This window comes from Mchenga conophoros, linkage group LG1 (genome assembly GCF_057382185.1).
Source record: "Mchenga conophoros isolate Kocher_MC1m ecotype Shallow Benthic linkage group LG1, M_conophoros_male_GT1.1, whole genome shotgun sequence".
Taxonomy (NCBI): Eukaryota; Metazoa; Chordata; class Actinopteri; order Cichliformes; family Cichlidae; genus Mchenga; species Mchenga conophoros.
In genome coordinates, this window is record NC_140526.1 from 24809221 (window position 1) to 24828494 (window position 19274).

The 19274-nt window shown below is 39.6% G+C and overlaps 3 protein-coding genes across 3 annotated transcripts; all 3 read right to left on the reverse strand.

Annotated features, from left to right (window-relative positions):
* Window positions 1–1075: 1075 nt before the first annotated feature.
* Window positions 1076–4190, reverse strand: LOC146583429 (uncharacterized). Its single transcript, XM_085280793.1, has 6 exons — window positions 3874–4190; window positions 2930–3020; window positions 2199–2473; window positions 2036–2094; window positions 1870–1909; window positions 1076–1767 (listed from the first exon to the last, which is right to left on the reverse strand). Exons 1-6 carry the CDS (start codon window positions 4067–4069, stop codon window positions 1643–1645), a joined length of 786 nt encoding a protein of 261 aa, XP_085136919.1. The 5' UTR covers window positions 4070–4190; the 3' UTR covers window positions 1076–1642.
* A 1324-nt stretch (window positions 4191–5514) lies between these two features.
* On the reverse strand, window positions 5515–8812 carry LOC146583430 (uncharacterized). The gene is made up of 3 exons (XM_085280766.1): window positions 8740–8812; window positions 6894–7049; window positions 5515–6464 (listed from the first exon to the last, which is right to left on the reverse strand). The coding sequence occupies exons 2-3, from the start codon at window positions 7017–7019 to the stop codon at window positions 6231–6233; spliced, it is 360 nt and encodes a 119-aa protein (XP_085136892.1). The 5' UTR covers window positions 7020–7049; window positions 8740–8812; the 3' UTR covers window positions 5515–6230.
* An 8734-nt stretch (window positions 8813–17546) lies between these two features.
* LOC146583431 (SUN domain-containing protein 3-like) lies at window positions 17547–19274 on the reverse strand. The gene is made up of 8 exons (XM_085280780.1): window positions 19187–19274; window positions 18867–19051; window positions 18704–18762; window positions 18459–18594; window positions 18245–18369; window positions 17958–18131; window positions 17765–17858; window positions 17547–17632 (listed from the first exon to the last, which is right to left on the reverse strand). Exons 1-8 carry the CDS (start codon window positions 19270–19272, stop codon window positions 17547–17549), a joined length of 945 nt encoding a protein of 314 aa, XP_085136906.1. The 5' UTR covers window positions 19273–19274.

Below are 19274 nucleotides of genomic sequence, written 5' to 3' on the forward strand. Positions count from 1 at the left end.
CTTCCTAGAGAACATGACGGATACCATTAAAAAAGAATTTTCAGTGCCATGATTCGACTGTTACTGAGCCCCAAAAACAGAGCCAGATGGTGGGATTCGTGTTTTCAGTATTTGTTTTCAAAGTGCTGCTGGGAAGAGGGGGAGCTGGGTGGGTCTTCTTTGAGACGGGAGAGGTAAGATTTCCAGATGAGTTATATAGTAGCAGGTGTGTAGTTCTACAGAGAAGATAATATACAAAAGTTACTAAAGAGTAAACGCAGAGAAATGAAGACAAGAGACAGAGCCCATTTACTACCATGGCAGGAATACAAACTGGTGGAGATCTATCACCACAGCTCCTAAATGCACAGCCTCTTGATTTCAAACTACCTGCAGATGTGAGTGGATGAGCTAAAGGAAGCAACTCCACACAGAGGTGGAGACCAGAACAAAGCTGCCTCAGACCGTCCGATCTGGCCCAGTCCCTGACTTTCACTCATTTAGAATTTATACATATGACTCAAAAGTCATGCCAACTTACAGGAGGTGACACCATTAGTCAAGAAAAAGGAAAAGAAGCTTTGTTTTGAAATTAACAGAACTAAATAAAATGAGTGTAGAAGCTTGTTTCTGTTATCAATAAGTCCAAATTTGGGGTTATTAAATAAAAATTTCCAGTGAAATCTGCAAAATTCATCCATCCATCCATTTGCTACCGCTTATCCCTTTCAGGGTCGTGGGGGGTACTGGAGCCAATCCCAGCTGTCATGGGGCGAGGGGCGGGGTACACCCTGGACAGGTCGCCAGTCTGTCGCAGGGCTAACACACAAGGACAGACAACCATTCATACTCACATTCACTCGCACATTCACACCTAGTGGCAATTTGGATTATCCAATTAACCTATCCCCACAAACTGCATGTCTTTGGACGGTGGGAGGAAGCCGGAGTACCCGGAGGGAACCCATGCAGACACGGGGAGAACATGCAAACTCCACACAGAAAGACCCCGGCCTTATCACGCTTGTTTAATATACACTGACAATTAAGAATACCAAAAGACATGAAAAATTTCTTCTTCTTAAAATTTTATTCGTGTTGTTTTAAAAATATCTCTAAATTTCCAGTGGAGACAATTTAGAGAATTTTTATGTTTTACAAGAAATTTAATTCAGTCCAAATTAGTTCCATTTGAGGGCCAATTCACAATAACACAGCGCTTAACAAAGTTAGTTGAACATCACCTAATGTAAGAATTTGGGGTGTTCTTATTTCTATGACAGGTGATGTAATAAATTTGTTAAGCACTGTATATGTAGAGTAAAAACCCTACAATATAAGAGAAGAAAAACCCCAACAATCAGATGATCCCCTTTGAGCAAGCACTTGGCAACAGTGGAGAGGAAAAACTCCCTTTTAACAGGAAGAAACCTCTGGCAGAGCCAGACTCAGGGAGGGGCAAGCCCTCTGCCACGGCTGGTTGGGGGTGAGGTGAATCAGACTGCAAACATCTTAATCAGACATGTCTTACCTGGTAGGATGGACATTCGCTTGAGGAAAAAAATGGGTTAAATTGACATTTTTTCCCTCATACAATATTTAAATATGTGTTGCAGCCTGATTCACTTTCACATTTTTCCTCTCTTTTCTTTTAAAGATGGTTTCATGGGAATTTGGTTGTGCCAGCTTTCTTTGAACTCGAAAGCTGCGTAGACACGAATCCTCGCAATTGCCCCACTTGTTCAGTAGATGCAGCGTGATGTAGCGGATGAAATCTACACTGTGGTCCTGAGAGACAAAAAAAAGATGGTGATTATTATGAGGGAGGATATACAGATAGCAAAGTAAGAAAAGTCTATGTGCATGTGTCTAATGGTAGAGTGTACTCACGGGTATCCTGAATGTCTTGTACCTGCCTGTCCACCGAGTACTACAATTGAGAAGAGACCATTTACGTTTACGTAACAGCTTTATGACAATATTAAACTGGCATTATCTAAATAAATTTTCAGCAAAAAGTACATTTCATCTTATGAGCCTCATATGTTTTTCATACCTCACTCATGAACGGGGTGGAAAAGTCCATTTTCAGCCCTCTAATACTGAAAATCAATCCTGGTGCATGAAGAGAAACACAGAATAAAAAGAGAAGCTTAATCCAGAAGAAAAGCACATAGTACTAGAAAGACTGTAATTGTTTGTGGAAGGAGATCATTTACCAAAACACAAGGCCAGCATGAGGACCAAAAGTCCCAATGCCTTGATGGCTCTAAAGAGACCTCTGCTGCTGCCACTACTGTAGTCAATAAAATCATCAGTGGTGTAGTCCACAGTGTCACGGTCATCATAGTTGTAGTCCACAGTGTCACAGTCATCATAGTTGTAGTCCACAGTGTCACAGTCATCGTAGTTGTAGTCCACAGTGTCACAGTCATCAGTGTTGTATTCAACTGTGTCTTGGTCGTTATTGTCAGGGACTGGACGGGGCTGTCGCCTTTTAAAAATTCAGAATAGAAAAAACAAAATCATGTAAGAAAAAATGTACATGGAGGAACAAATGGATTATGATTACAAAACATGCATCTATGTCGATCGTGGCTCAAGAGTTGGGAGTTCGCCTTGTAATCGGAAGGTTGCCGGTTCGAGCCCCGGCTTGGACAGTCTCGGTCGTTGTGTCCTTGGGCAAAACACTTCACCCGTTGCCTACTGGTGGTGGTCAGAGGGCCCGGTGGCGCCAGTGTCCGGCAGCCTCGCCTCTGTCAGTGCGCCTCAGGGTGGCTGTGGCTACAATGTAGCTGCCATCACCAGTGTGTGAATGGGTGGATGACTGGATATGTAAAGCACTTTGGGGTCCTTAGGGACTAGTAAAGCGCTATATAAATACAGGCCATTTACCATTTACCATTTATGTCAGTGGATGACAACAAAGAACATGTAGACCAGCACTAACCTGTGTAAAGTCCCCTTGTAGGAGATTAACGGCTCTCCTTGGCTGCCGTAATAGCCATTAGACTGAAGTCTTTGGCTTCTTCTCAACATGGCTGTAAAATGAAAGGGAAACATGGGGTTAACTGAGTCTCTAACACAAAGCTTATCAGACTTCATAACTATGATTTGAGCATGTTTCCATCAGAAGCAAATCAGTGCAGATTCTCTTAGATATAAACTTCACGGTGCCAGCTTGTTCTTTTTAATGAACAGAATAATATTTGAATCACACCCATTTATGAAATCCGCTCTTAATACAGAATTTTATTTTCCCAGTGTCTTCAAAAACAAAGCGTGATATTGTTATGATTTATATCATAGCAACAGATCACAACATTTTCTTGCAAAAAAATCTCTTTCACATGTCAGTTTGTTTGTTCACAATGTAGCTGTTAAAATTCAGAAAAAGAGGAAATCACCACAGCAGTAAAGAAAGAGTCAAAGCAACTAAATGAATTTGGCCCAAAATCCTGTCAAAGTCTTTAGAGACATTCACACTAGAACTAAAAACTCATTGTTTATAGATAGATAGATAGATAGATAGATAGATAGATAGATAGATAGATAGATAGATAGATAGATAGATAGATATTTATTTATTATAGTTAATATAGAATTTGGCCTAAAATCGTATAAAAGGGTCTTTAAGAATTAAAAACTCTTTGTTTTTATAGTTAATATACAAAAGGAAATCAATTTTTATCAGACAAGCTGCGTCTAACAGGTAAGCAGTAAAATCACCTTTACAGTAGAATGTAGCTACTAAAAAGTGCTTTCTGACATAATCAACTGGATATCATTTTTAAAATGTTCAGATTTGAAACACATATATTAAAAGTAAGATGTGAAGCCAAAACATACTCTGTTTTTGTACTTGCTGATTTTTAGTCTAAAGATTGCACTTACCTTCACTTAAAACGAAAGTTGAAGAAACTGAATCGCTAAGTGTGCTTTTCCGTAAATTTGGACGTTTAGCGCTTCTCACTGAACTCATCTGAACCAGAAAATTTAGGTGCAGAAGAAAAATTTCAAACAGCAGCTTTTTCAGTGACGTTACAAACAGACACATGCACAAATCGAATATGACGCACGCGCGTTCCATAAGAGCAGCACTTCGTGTGCGCACGCGCAAAGGTGTGAGCGTAGATCTGTTTTGGGTTTTTTTTAATGAAATTTGCTCGAAATTTACCTTTCCTTCTCAGTCCCTTTATAAACACCGCATGATATTGTCAAAATTCATATAGCATATATCTTAATGCCACGGACCGGCTCTGGAGGACTCAGGGGTCCGAGAGCAGTTATTATCATTATTTATTATTACTACTACTATGTGGGGTCTGTGTCGTCTACTGTTCTGTCCACATTTGTATGTAGAGTGTGTGTGTGTGTGTGTGTGTGTGTGTGTGTGTGTGTGTGTGTGTGTGTGTGTGTGTGTGTGTGCGCGTGTCTGCTTCTCTCTCTCTCTCCCCGGTCCTCGGGGCTGTTGACGGAAGCGCGCGTCGTGGGAGAGGCGTGTCCGGGCGACTGTCGTCATCGGGAGTCCCTCTTCGCTGTTGCTGGCCCACCTGCAGCTGATTACCTGACCAGCTGGTGGTAATCATCCCTCCCGGCTAGGAAGAGGTATTTAACCTGGACTCGCGGCGACAGTCGACGTGGGATTATTACTCCTGCTAGGTGTGTGGCTAATTGTGGATTGTCCTTCTTCCTCCAGGAAAGTCGGGCGAAGAAGCGAGTTGGGGAGCACACACACTAAGGGAGCTACAGCACGGGACGCACTGGGAGCAAGGGATGAGCACCATTGGCAAATTGCATCTCTGAGTTAATTGTTGGACTAACCCGTCTATTCACTTTATTTAAAGTGCACTGTGGCATCGCAGAGTCCTGCGTTTTGGGTCCTACTTTCCTCATCCCCATGGTCTGCCAGCCAGACCGTGACAATTAAATAAAAATTTCCAGTGAAATCTGCTAATTGAGTAAGTTAAAAAACAAGATGCAATATGCTCAATGGTCTACCTCAGGGGTCAGCAACCGCACCCAAAGAGCCATTTGGACGTGATTTCCACGCAAAAGAAAATACTGGGAGCCGCAAATACTTTGACATCTAAAATGAAGATAAGTCTACACTGAAAAAAATTAATCAGTGGGATAAACATAAAAAAAAAATCATTGTAATCGGTTGCACGAAATTAAGTTATGTTTGGTTAACCTTAGTTTTTTTATGTTATACCTGCACACATTTTTCTGGTAACACGAACATGACTTTATGTTATGTTTTTCATTCCGGTCAAATATTTATAGAAACCACTTGTTTATCAGACATGAACTTTTTGTGTTAATTGTATTGGACTACTATGTGTTATATTGACAAGATTATTTTATGGTAAGCTTATTTTATTTTATAACAAATTTCTAATATATAATATATAATCTAATATATAATTGAGTGTTCAATATATAAAACTACATTGAGGCTGATTTTTCTGTATGTACTGTACACTTTCTCTCAATCAAAGAAATAAGCAAAACATTTTTGAACAATGACCTGTATTTTTGAAAATACTACACAGTTGTAACAATGGACTTTCAATTCAGGCTTCCAAAATATACATGAGTCATATTTGTACAATGCATCTCTTGAAAAACATTCCACAACATTCCTCAAAGTTATCTGCTGTAACCTGAATTCAACCTTGTGGGGCCTTATGACATCGCGCTTATGTAAAAAATAGTTTTTTAAATGTAAGAGCCATAAGGTAATATGGCAACAGGGGTGTAATTATTAAAATGACACAAAGAAGAGACTTAAAATATCATTATAAGCCACAGGCACAAAACCAAGAGACCTAAACTGATTAGTATTGGCTTGCTTCTATCATTAAACATCACAATCACTAGACGATGCAATCTGTTTGTAGTGGTGCACCTTGGGAAAAAAATTGCAAACTGGTGAAATTGGTGCAAGGCACCATTTCCATTGAGAAAAATGGAAATTCAAAGTTAGAATTTTTTTTTAAAAGAGCCATGGCTTGAAAAGTGAAAACTGCAGTAATAAAGGCCCCAAGTTGAAAAGTGCCAGAAAAATAAGTTTCACTATGTACTGCAACTTTACCAGTGCTGGCTTAAAACAAAGGATGGTACATATTCGAAGAGGTAAACATGTTGTTCCCACATCATAGCTGGAAAACTGTTCAATCGTACAGTCTGGTCCTGAAAACCTGGGCCTTCTTTGAAAGGCTGTTCCTTTTGAGCTCCATAACCAGTTTCTATAATACCTCAAAGGTATACTTTTCCAGTGGGTAGGTGAGGTTCAAAGTGTACATTAGTCCAAACAGCATTGCAGCTGCTAGGGTATAGTTATCCAAATCCTGCCAGACTCTCTGGCCTTCAAGGACTATCCTGATGTCCTCAGGGCTGCCATTGGCATCTCTTGACTTTATGATGTAAATTCCCATGGTTGTTTCCTTATTAGATCGTTGGATAATGGCTTCATCTGTGGCCTAGAAAATGCAGAATTCCAAAATTTAATTAAACAGAACACTGGTTAAAGAACATTATACCAAATCTTATTTTAATCTGTGTCACTATTCCAAAAAATATTAACATTAACACATTAGGTGAAAAAAAAAAATGGATTCATTACAGCATGTGATTTGAGTCCTCAGAATGCTTAAAAAGGTAATGCATGAAGTGAAATCTCCATGCAAAGACGCAGAATACTGTCAGAGCATAGAGAGGTGTTCAACTATGAACTCCACACATAGTTCTAATGCAGGTAAAGGAAAAAAATAAACAAAAAAACGCACCCATGGTAAATTGTGAAAATCCCAGGTGATTTTCAACATACTCCTGGCATAGAGTGACAAGCAGCATTTTGTTAAAATTATTATTTTCCCTAAAGTGTATACACAAATTAATTTTTTTCTTACCTGGGCCGTGGGCTCCAGAATGTTCTGAAGTCTTCTTCCTATTTGTCCTCCTCGCCTTTTGAAGACCTTTATTAGTTTGTCAGATAGCACATCTATCTGCGAGAGTAATATGGACTGCAGTGGCATGGTGGTAATGCGCTTAAACTCTGCATTTATCTAAAAAGAGAAGTTGTCACATAAAAATGCTGTCAAAATCTCAAATCTCACAAGGTTACATCCACACAAAGTTGTTATTTTTTGTCATATTACTATTTATTAGCTATGGGTCCCATGTTGCTGAGCAGTTCCATAGTTGCCCTTACTTCCATACCACCCAAAGCCTGTTTGCAACCACAGCAGTTGCCTCCTTCTGGCCATTTTGCAGTTCTGCCAAATGACCCATAAACTACATCTATTATTGTCATATACACATCAAGGTCTTTCATTAATACTTAGTTAAATTAGTTAATTTGACCTTTCCAGAAAATTTACCTTACAGAATGTGAGATAACATATGCAAATCTTCACTAGTAAATAAAATAATGTTATTAAAACATTAACTGTAACACCTCTACATAACAGCGCTAGAGAATTGTTCTGAAGCAACACCAATCTGCCCTTCAGCAGGGATAAGCATCATATATCGATACAGAAAAAATAAATTTAACATATTTATATTGTCATTATTTTTATCTCTTTAAGCCCTCCTCTCAGTCTCTCTATAAATCAGTTAAAATAATTTGTTGGGTTTTTGTGTGTCTGTAACATGTTATCAGTACATTACATTCACTGCCCCAGAACATGAAATAAAGCCCCACGTCACGCAGTTCCTCTCCTAATGAGTACTGCATAGGTGTCATGCCCTAAATAAACCCACTTTAGTGAAGACACCCCCCCAACACACACAGAGCACACCCCATGGCAAACTAGCTTATTTAACTGTTTAACTAAAACATTTTAGGTACAACCAGTTAACTAAATGGACACAAGTTTGTTAGTCTGTATTCACTGAGAAAAAACAAGCGAATGTGACTGGGCACACATTGAAAAAAAGCTAATGCACATTAGCGGGGGGGTGGAGTTTCAACAGAAAACATAACTATTTTCTGTTATTTTGATATGACTGGTTTTAAAAGACTGAACATCCTTCTAAAACAAGTGAAAGGCGTGAGACTTAATTATGTTTAGACCAAAAATATAAATGATTCATGTTGGATATATTTACTGTGTTTTTACTAATTTAACAACCTCATCATTGCATTAGTCGCTTTATGCTATAGCATTGCGCTTACATTAGCTTGAAGCTCAAGGTCGTCATTTTATTTAATTTCTTTTTCTGGGCTTACAAACAGGACACACAACATTTAGATAACCGTTACACTGAATCTTGGGCCTGTGTTGAGTCTTCCAGCTGCTGACTACAGAAGCTAGATTGACCTTTCAGCATGTTTATAGCGGCTGTGGCTATGTGCTGGTAATGTTACCGTGTGTGAGCAGTCACATTGGCAGCAGACATGTTTCAACAAACTAGTCATATCCCAGCCCTACATTAGCTTGTTTAATGGTTAAGACACTGCAGGTACCACCACTTACTACAGACACCGATGCAAGTTTGTAATAGTCTGTTAATTTAGACTGAAAGAATATACAAACAATATTAACTCACATTATATATGTTAATTACTAATTTGCTTATCGCATAATTTCGGTTACCATTAGCTAACTGGAGCTAGCTAACATTGGCCTTTCATGGTTTTCGATAAACAGCACACATACCTGTAAAATAACAACACCCCAGTAAAAGTCCACATATATAAAGGGTCTACACTCTTTCTCACTGGTGTGTTAGCTTTAAAATCTTATTTACCTTCAAGTGTAAAACTCCAGATGGTAGTAGATTTTCCAAAGCGAGAGACAAAAATGGCGGACAGTGCAGCAGATTTTTCCTTTCCAGTGGGCGGAGCTTGAGGATAAAACACGACTAACTTGTTTCTTTTCAACATGATTTGTTCTAAAAGAATGAATATTCTTAAAGAATATGTGAAAATTAAAAGACAAAAATATGTTTAGATGTGAAATTTAAATTTGTCATGCTGGATATATGAAGTAATTCTATGCAAATTCAACAACCACCCTATTGCATTTTTTTCAGTGTATATATTGCTTTTTTGTCTTTATGCTTTGTGTGAACTAAAGTGTGTTTCTTATGAAATCCATGAACTGCTACAGAGAAAATGTAATTTTCCTCTATTTCTGTCATTGTAGCCGCTAACACTGGTGGACCTAAATTTTCCCCACCACGTCTGTTCACATACAAGAGGAAGGGGAGTGAGCGGGTCAGCGCTCAGGGCACAGAAACTTAGCTGGCTTCAAACACCATTTATTTCCATAAAAGAAACTCAGCCAGAGTCACAAATACAAGATAAAATTCCCCGTATACAATTTAAAAAACAAAAAAAAAAGTGTTGCAACCTGCTAAAAACCCTGCCGGCAGAACTAACTATACACTATTAAAACAAGGCTAAAACATGTTTTCCATATGCTAAAATTACCCTCCCACAGTCCCATAATCCCACAGTCCAGCCACACATGGGCGAATGGTCCTTATCTGAAAGGGACAGGAGAGGTACTTCTCTTCCGGTATGATAAAACTCGCCAGCAGCAGACCAGGGAGGAGGCTCCTATCGCAGACCTGTCTCATCCGGACAGCGCGTCGCCGCACAGTCCCGCCCTATCAAATCAAATCAAATCAAATCAAATCAAATCAAATCACTTTTTATTGTCACATCACATGTGCAGGCACACTGGCACAGCACATGCGAGTGAAATTCTTGTGTGCGAGCCCCACAAGCAACAGAGATGTGCAAACACAACAACACAAACGAGCAAAATACAAGAATGGCCAACCTGAAACTAATAAATATATGTACAATATATAATAGTGTATGCATTTCTGGATGTGTATACTAAATATTTTCCTACGTGTGTGTGTGTGTGTGTGTGTGTATACACATTTTTACAAATTAAATAGTAAAAAAATAAAATAAAATAATAATAATAATAATAAAATATATAAAATATACAGAGTTGAATATGTGCAAAACAAGTGGCATTTATATACAGTGTGGAGTGCATAATGTTGAAGTTCCAGTAGTGAAGCTGAGGTGTCTATGACGTGTTCAGCAGTCTGATGGCCTGATGGAAAAAGCTGTCTCTCAGTCTGCTGGTACGGGACCGGATGCTGCAGAACCTCCTTCCTGATGGAAGCAGTCTGAACAGTTTATGGCTGGGGTGACTGGAGTCCTTGATGATCCTCCCCGCTTTCCTCAGGCACCGCTTCCTGTAGATGTCTTGGAGGGAGGGAAGCTCACCTCCAATTATCCGTTCAGAGCACCGCACTACTCGCTGGAGAGCTTTGCAGTTGTAGGCGGTGCTGTTGCCATACCAGGTGGTGATGCATCCAGTGAGGATGCTCTCAATGGCACAGCGATAGAAGGTCCTGAGGATGCGGGGGCTCATGCCGAATCTTTTCAGTCTCCTGAGAAAGAAGAGGCGCTGCTGCGCCTTCTTCACTGTTTTGTTTGTGTGTACTGACCACGTAAGATCCTCAGCCAGGTGTACACCAAGGAACCGGAAGCTGCTCACTCTCTCCACAGCAGCGCCGTTGATGGTGATGGGGGTGTGTACTTCTCTGCACCTCCGGAAGTCCACTATCAACTCCTTTGTCTTTGCGACGTTGAGGGTGAGATGGTTGTCTTGACACCAGTGGGTCAGGGCGCTGACCTCCTCCCTGTAAGCCGTCTCATCACCGTTGGTGATAAGACCCACCACTGTAGTGTCGTCCGCAAACTTCACAATGATGTTGGAGCTGTTAGTGGCTGTGCAGTCGTAGGTGTAGAGTCGTAGGTGTAGAGCTGTACTAGGAGAGGGCTCAGTACACACCCCTGTGGAGCACCAGTGTTCAGTGTGATGGGGGATGAGGTGATGCTGCCCAGTCCAGCCACACATGGGCGAATGGTCCTTATCTGAAAGGGACAGGAGAGGAACTTCTCTTCCGGTATGATAAAACTCGCCAGCAGCAGACCAGGGAGGAGGCTCCTATCACAGACCTGTCTCATCCGGACAGCGCGTCGCCGCACAGTCCCGCCCTACTCCACACCTGAACACGGCCTCCCTCGTCTCACCGTCAGATGCAGGCAGAAGGGCATCCCTGCCCTGTTGTGCATTGCGGCCATCACCACCCACTAGTGATGGCCCGCTTGAAGCTGACGCTCCGGAGCGTGTGTCGAAAAAAACAACACACTGGTTCAGAAGCACTGTGTCGAGGCTTGTTTCGTTTGGCAAAAGTCACGTGACCAGTGACGTCCGAAGCTTCATTACGCACGTAACTGCTTCTGTACCTGATTCAAACGGATATAAGGAAGTGAATCATCCACGGGATTCGTGGAGTGTGTTGATGGTGACAGAGAGCGAGGTGATCATTCCACTGACAGATATGGAGCCAGCGAGGAAGAGAGGACGTTCTGGCGTGTGGGAATATTTTGAGTTGATTTTGCTCAATTCATTTTATCTGCCGAAGTGAAAAACTTGAAATGTCCAAAATCATGTTTTCATAATGTAAATACCATTACAGCATATGACTTTAGGAACACTTCCATGTGAATTAAAGCTAATGAAGACTACAAAAATGTATTTGACACTATACGTAAATTACATTGCTACAGTTTAGAAAATCATTTTGTTTATTGTTTTTAGGTGATAGTCTGCAGGACCCAGGAATACCTGCATATCTACCAGCTTGCAGTGTAGTTCCTGCACTCCACAGCCTCTTCTGCTCCATGCAAGTGGATTTTCTCCAAGGCAGGAGAAACTATTTCTAAGAAAAGAAACAGACTCAGCCAGCGCACAGTAACACTAATCCTCTTTTTAACTGTAAATAACAAAAGGGCTACCTGACATAGATGATGTTTTTACTTTGCAAGTTCTTGATTAGAGGTGGGTTTTGATTATCGCTTTTCTGATTACAATCCATGCTAAATTGAATAAAGTGATATTGATTCATTACAATCCTGTGTCGATTTGTAAATTAACGTTATTATGCCTGAAACGCCAGCATATCAGGTTAAACCTCACAACATGTCGTCAAACACCATACAGCTAAAACAGTACCTGGGAGCAGGTTTACGGATTCTGCATACAAACGTGAACACAGAGCGCGGACCCGACGCGTCAGAATCAGATTTTGATGTGTCGTCGGGTCCGCGCTGTGTTTGCCTCCTTTTTCTTCGCTGGCTTCTGCAGCTGCAGGTTTCATAACTCTCTGTTTACATCTCTAATTAAGTCTCACATGTGTCAGCTTTCTTTTAATATATACGAAATTATGGATATATACTGATACATGACCATTGTAATATTTCTGACTGAGGCAAAACTTTCAAGATTCCAATCACATTGAATCGGATCCTGTATCGCATCAAAATGATTCTACAAATCAGTGACGATGCAGCCGTACTCAGCCCCCTAAGCATTTTCCCTTTCCAGTTCACAATCAATCCCACCCCTAGGTCAAAAATATGTATAGGACAATTGGCCTCATCTAATATTTTGTATGAACCTGTCCAGCTGTCCAGTGATTAAATGACAAGTAGATGGAGGCAGGACTCCACAGTAGGGGCATACTCCATAATGTGCTGTGCCTTATCATATGTATATTGTATATATTGCTCACTTATTGTATTTACCAACATAAAGGAGTTATGAGCAAAGAAAGGCCACACCATAGTGCATGTTTAAATAGGGAAAGTTTATTGATCAAAATGTATTACGCAAATACGCATTACATTTTTTTCAGCCCCCCAATCGAGAAAACAAAACCAATTGCATGTTCAAAGCAATGGAACGGTGGCCCAATATCAGAGAGAACTCCACTCTTGAGTGAGCAGTGATGATTGAGCAGTCCGTTTTATTTTGCAGATTCAAGCTGCTCTTCAAAATATTCGCCACCAGATGTCACCGGAGAGGACTGTGTTGAAAAGCTTCGAGTAATGAACCATTTTTCAATACAAGCTTCAGTGCTTCGGAAAGCTTCATTTGGCCATCACTACCACCCACTGTTGCCGTTGGGACTGGATCGCCGAACGACTCGCGGCACCCCACAGTCAGGCAGCAGTTCGTTCCACACACGTGCGGGCTTGCACGCGTTCCTATTTCTCCTGCTCACCCTTCGTGCGTCGCTCCTTTTTTCCTGTCTCTGCGCTTACTATCCCCTTTAACAGGTCAACCTGGCGGCTGATAGGCCACCTTGGGGAACGCCCCCACCTCACAGGTGCCTACAATTGTCTGTTTAGTCCACAGTGGATTAAAGGGACATGGTACAACATTAACACACATAATATAAATATGAGGATAAAACCATGCAGTATAAATATCAATAAACAAACATGCAATATAAATATCACAATAAAATCATGCAAATAAAATCAACACTATGTACCAATACACAGATTGATAAAACATAAAAACACAAATTTCCACTGTGTGACATCATGACATGAATAAAATTGTAATTTTATTTAAATAAAATTTTTATTTTATTTATGTAATTAACACATTTTGAACTCTTAAAGAAATATAAAAGGAAAGAACCCAGTTGAACTAAAATGATCCATGTAGCAAACAAAAACTGTTGTGAGCCGCCACCCTTATATCGTCGTTGGGCTTTTGGAGCCTTGACCTGACTTTTAAAAAATAATTGGAAAAAAAGCACTATGCTGCTAAAAATTAAAAAACAGATATTTGCAAAATTCTGCGTAAATATGTATTTCACCTGGTTAATGTGTGTGGCGGGGCGTGGTCTGCAGCGCTGCTGCAGGAGAGGCGGACGCACCTGAGCGGCACCCGCAATCACGCCTCGCCGCCTTAACGTCTGTGCCATTTATGCTGTTTTGTTGTTGTTGGTGTACGTCGGGCTGTGAGCTGAAAAGCTACAGCCGGCTGTACAGCAACTGTGTGTGAAAAGTGGTCAATAACGAGATGCTGAAAAACATGTTCATGGAAACATCGTGGAGTCTGCCGTGGTATGTTTACAATGGGACTTCTGCTCCTGAACCTCTGTGCACAGCGTCTGCAAATCGGGGCTGTACGAAGTCACTTTCATCTTTACGCAGGACTGTAAGCTGTCGTCTGTGAGGCGCAGCGGTGTTTGTTTTTAACATAATTCACGGTGGAGAATAGCTGCTGACATAATGTGGATCCGAAGATCCATAATTGGCCTACCTGGGGTTCATTTCATTTCATTTCATTTATTTGTTCATTTCCAGGCACAACAAATACCTATATTGAACATAAAATGCACAAAACAAAAAACAAAAATTGCCTGAAAAAGGAGTGGGACGAAGAAAACTTATTAAATCCCACCCCTATACTCACTCATCAACCAAAAAACAAAACAAAACAATAAACTTCCGGCAGCTACGCCCATCATTGCATACAGTCCCATCAACAGCCCCGGGCGCATACAAGCATCTAAACTGCAGCTCGCAAACAACAATTAGAGCCTTCATAACTGAATACAGAATATATAAATTATAAATTGCATTACCACAGGTAACAGGCAGTAATAACTACAAGTAACAAACACACACACATACATATACATACATATATATCTACACACACATGTACATATATGTACATACATACGCACACTCTTTTTTCTTTTTTCTTTTTTTTTGAATCCATACCAGCAATGGTAAGAGAACAGACATTACAGAGGACACTAAAAAACCATCATTGAGTATACTGTGACCAGACCAACTGTTTGTAGAGAAATTTAAATCTATGAATATTTTTGCATTGTTTCAGTTGTAAACTCAGACTGTTCCAGATTTTCACACCACATACAGACACACAAAAACCTTTACGGGTTGTTCGAGTTCTGGGTAATTTGAATTCTCCAAATCCTCTAACATTATAAACCTTTTCTCGAATTTCAAATCTAGTTTGTAAATTTGCCGGTAAAAGTTTAGTAAAAGCTTTATACAAAATTATGGATGTATTGTAATTAACCAGATCCTGGAATTTAAGTAACTTTGCCTGAAGAAAGAATTTGTGAGTATGATCTAGATAACCAGCCTTGTGAATAATACGCAGTGCTCGTTTCTGTACTGTGACTAATGGATTAGTTGTATTTTTATATGTATTTCCCCACACTTCCACACAATATGTAAGATATGGAAGAACCAGGGTACAGTACAGAGTACGAAGTGCATCTTTATCAAGGAATTGTTTCACTTTGTTCAAAACTGCGAGGCTTCTGGAAATTTTGGTTTTTATGTGTCTGACGTGGGGTTTCCATGAAATTTTATTATCAATTACGACTCCCAAAAATTTGTTTTCACTCACATTATCAATTGGTACACCTTCAATGATAATTGGTAATTCTATATTATATTTAAAATGACCAAAAACATTGCTTTAGTTTTATTTATATTTAATGATAATTTATTTATGTCCATCCATTTTTTTATTAATTGTAGCTCCCTGTTTACAGTCATTACAAGATCAGTATAATCATCGCTACTGAAAAATATGTTGGTGTCATCTGCGAACAGTATGAGTTTAAATACTTGAGAAACATCAAAAATATCATTTATGTATACATTGAAAAGTTTTGGTCCCAACACTGACCCTTGGGGAACACCACATGTAATACCAAGTTTCTCTGAATAGTAATGCCCTATGCTAACATATTGTTCCCGACCCGTTAGATAACTTTTTAACCAGTTACCAGCTTTCCCTCGAATACCATATCTTTCCAATTTATCCAATAAAATTGAGTGATTAATTGTGTCGAAGGCCTTTTTGAGATCAACAAAAATACCAACTGCATATTTATTTTTGTCCAGTGCATCAGTAATTTCTTCTACTGCCTCAATTATCGCCATTGAAGTGGTTCTTTGCGTTCTGAAACCATACTGACCAACATTTATTATTTGATGTTTTTCAAGGAATTTTTGTAATCTTGAATTAAAAAGTTTTTCTAGAATTTTTGAGAATTGAGGCAGTAGAGAAATAGGCCTATAATTGGTAAAACTATGTTTGTCATTACTTTTATATAGTGGTATTACTTTCGCAATTTTCATTTTTTTTGGAAAACAACCGGACTGAAATGATAAATTACAGATATATGTTAAGGGACTAGCAATATTCAGAATAACCTGTTTAACTACAGACATATTTATGTCATGATAATCCATTGAAGACTTACTTTTACATTCTAATGTGATATTTATTACTTCTTGCTCATTTGTAGCTGAGAGGAACAGTGAAAAGGGATTTGAAAGTCTGGATAAATGCATGGCGTTTAGGCGGGTACACCGGCTTCCGCAAGTGTGACGCTTATTTTGAGTGATCAAAAAATAAAATAATATAATTTTATGTTTGTATTTCAATATCACAATAATCTTCCAATTTAGAACTACAAGTTAAAAAAGAACTAACATGAATAAAATACACTTCAGCTAATTACTTAAAAAAACAAAAACAAATTTATTTTCCCAAGCCACACGGAGCCGCACTAAAAGGACTAAAGAGCCGCATGAGGCTCCGGAGCCGCAGGTTGCCGACCACTGGTCTATCTGGTGTCCCAACTACAAACACGTGGTTAAACCTGAAGTTACCTCACTGTAGGTTTGCTTATAATAATCAGTCCGCTGTAACTGTATGCCAGGCGTTTATTAGCAGCCAACATGAACGTTGTACACTCGTAACAGGAAGTACACATAACCCCCAGAGAGAACCACAGCGACACCTGCTGGAACTCTCCGTAACAGCAGCAACAGGAGGCAGTATGGACAACCATAACATTGCTGTTATCTACACTCACTAAACCTCAAAGTCTGCATCACAGTGAAGGCTTTTCATATCACAGCACATGCAACATGGACTTTACTTTCTTTACTTTTGGGAGTTTAAATGTTCATTTTCAAAATTTAAATCCTCTGGCCATAGTGTTATCACGCTTGTTTAATATACTCTTACAATTAAGAATACCAAAAGACATGAAAAATATTTTCTGAAATTTTTATTCTTGTTATTTTAAAAATATCTCTAAATTTCCAGTGGAGACAATTTAGAGAATTTTTATGTTTTACAAGAAATTTAATTCAGTCCAAATGAGTTCCAATTGAGGGCCAATTCACAATAACACAGTGCTTAACAAAGTTAGTTGAACATCACCTAATGTAAGAATTTGGGGTGTTCTTATTTCTATGACAGGTGATGTAATAAATTTGTTAAGCACTGTATATGTAGAGTAAAAACCCTACAATATAAGAGAAGAAAAACCCCAACAATCAGATGATCCCCTTTGAGCAAGCACTTGGCAACAGTGGAGAGGAAAAACTCCCTTTTAACAGGAAGAAACCTCTGGCAGAGCCAGACTCAGGGAGGGGCAAGCCCTCTGCCACAGCTGGTTGGGGGTGAGGTGAATCAGACTGCAAACATCTTAATCAGACATGTCTTACCTGGTAGGATGGACATTCGCTGGAGGAAAAAAATGGGTTAAATTGAAAAAATTTTCCAAGTACAATTATTTAAATATGTGTTGCAGTCTGATTCACTTTCACATTTTTCCTCTCTTTTCTTTTATAGATGGAGTTCGTGGGAAGCTAGTTATGCCAGCTTTCCATGAACTCGGAACTTGTACAGACAGGAATACCCAAAAACCAGATGGGTTAGTTGCATAATAGTTTTCTTGACTCTTGAAAGGATGGTAAATTTAGGAATACTGTGATTATTATGAGGGAGGATATACAGATAGCAAGGGGAGCTAACCTCTAAGTACTCTGGATAGAAAAGTCTATGTGCATGTGTATAATGGCACAGTGTACTCACGGGTATCCTGAATGTTTGGAGTGGATCTCCATTTTCATCATAGACGAATGTTCCCAGGTGGACACCACTGTCGTCTAATGCTCTCTTTCCCTGAAAAGACAGAAATAAATACAGATAAAGTTGTTCTCTATATACACATATGTAAAATGCAACAGTTGAACAGTGGTGCAGTGGAAATCTGTGACTTACAAACACTGAAAACATCCTGGGAGCACTGGAGACCTTTCCAGATGGTGACACCATCTTAGAAATGTGACCCAGTGTCACATGACTGATGGCGATGCTGTGTGACAGCTTAATTGTTAAATGTCCCTGGGAACCCGCAAAACTCCAACACACTGCTGGGAGCATGGGTGCTCGACCCTACAGAGAAAAGGAAACAAAAACAGAGTTCAGTTTGGACCGCTAGTGTTTGACTATTAAATCATGCAGATGTGTGAGATAGTATCTTGTTTTTTTGTGAAAGTAGATTATACCTGAATAACGACTCTTGAGCTTACACAGGGTGGTTTTGCGGGTATCAATGTAAGCCCCCACAGCTTCAATCCACCCTGTTCTGAAAGGTAGGATGCTGAAGACTGTTCTTTAACAATCTTTGCTCCTGTAGACAAAAACACAGAGTGAGAAAGGAATCGCAAAACAACAACAAAGAAATTCTTACGTGAATTCTGATCCGATTTCATGTCTTACCCAGTTCCTCCAGAGCAAAGTTGGGCATCCTGTCCCCAACTGGAAGAAGGAAGTCAATTCTTTTTCTTAAGTCCATTAACTCCCTTTGCAGCTCTTGTACCTTCCTTTCCACCTGTTCATGTCTATTCATTAAGTACTGCAAATGAGAAGAACCATTCGTGTTAAAATATATATATATATAATAATAAACTGTCATCTGATTAATTTTCAGGGAATATATTATGAGCTTCATATGTTTTTTATACCTCACTCATGAACGGGGTGGAAAAGTCCATTTTCAGCCCTCCAATACTGAAAATCAATCCTGGTGCATGAAGAGAAACACAGAATAAAAAGAGAAGCTTAATCCAGAAGAAAAGCACATAGTACTAGAAAGACTGTAATTGTTTGTGGAAGGAGATCATTTACCAAAACACAAGGCCAGCATGAGGACCAAAAGTCCCAATGCCTTGATGGCTCTAAAGAGACCTCTGCTGCTGCCACTACTGTAGTCAATAAAATCATCAGTGGTGTAGTCCACAGTGTCACAGTCAACAGTGTTGTATTCAACTGTGTCTTGGTCAATATTGTCAGGGATTGGACGGGGCCGTCGCCTTTTGGAAACTCTGCACAGAAAAAACAAAATCATGTAAGAAAAAATGTACATGGAAGAATAAAATGGATTATGATTACAAAACCTGCATCTATGTCAGTGGATGACAACAAAGAACATGTAGACCAGCACTAACCTGTGTAAAGTCTCCTTGTAGGAGATTAACGGCTCTCCTTGGCCGTAATAGCCATTAGACTGAAGTCTTTGGCTTCTTCTCAACATGG

Excerpts from the sequence above, each read along its gene's own strand:
- LOC146583429 (XM_085280793.1), bottom strand. The coding sequence starts at position 4,069 with ATGGAACGCGCGTGCGTCATATTCGATTTGTGCATGTGTCTGTTTGTA. Across the intron at positions 2,474-2,929 it reads TACAAGGGGACTTTACACAG|GCGACAGCCCCGTCCAGTCC; the intron begins GTTAGTGCTGGT and ends AATTTTTAAAAG. Across the intron at positions 2,095-2,198 it reads CATGCTGGCCTTGTGTTTTG|GATTGATTTTCAGTATTAGA; the intron begins GTAAATGATCTC and ends TTCATGCACCAG.
- LOC146583430 (XM_085280766.1), bottom strand. The coding sequence starts at position 7,019 with ATGCCACTGCAGTCCATATTACTCTCGCAGATAGATGTGCTATCTGAC. Across the intron at positions 6,465-6,893 it reads TTCTGGAGCCCACGGCCCAG|GCCACAGATGAAGCCATTAT; the intron begins GTAAGAAAAAAA and ends TGCATTTTCTAG.
- LOC146583431 (XM_085280780.1), bottom strand. The coding sequence starts at position 19,272 with ATGTTGAGAAGAAGCCAAAGACTTCAGTCTAATGGCTATTACGGCCAA. Across the intron at positions 19,052-19,186 it reads TACAAGGAGACTTTACACAG|GCGACGGCCCCGTCCAATCC; the intron begins GTTAGTGCTGGT and ends AGTTTCCAAAAG. Across the intron at positions 17,633-17,764 it reads AACATTCAGGATACCCGTGA|TCAAGAAAACTATTATGCAA; the intron begins GTACACTGTGCC and ends TCCTTTCAAGAG.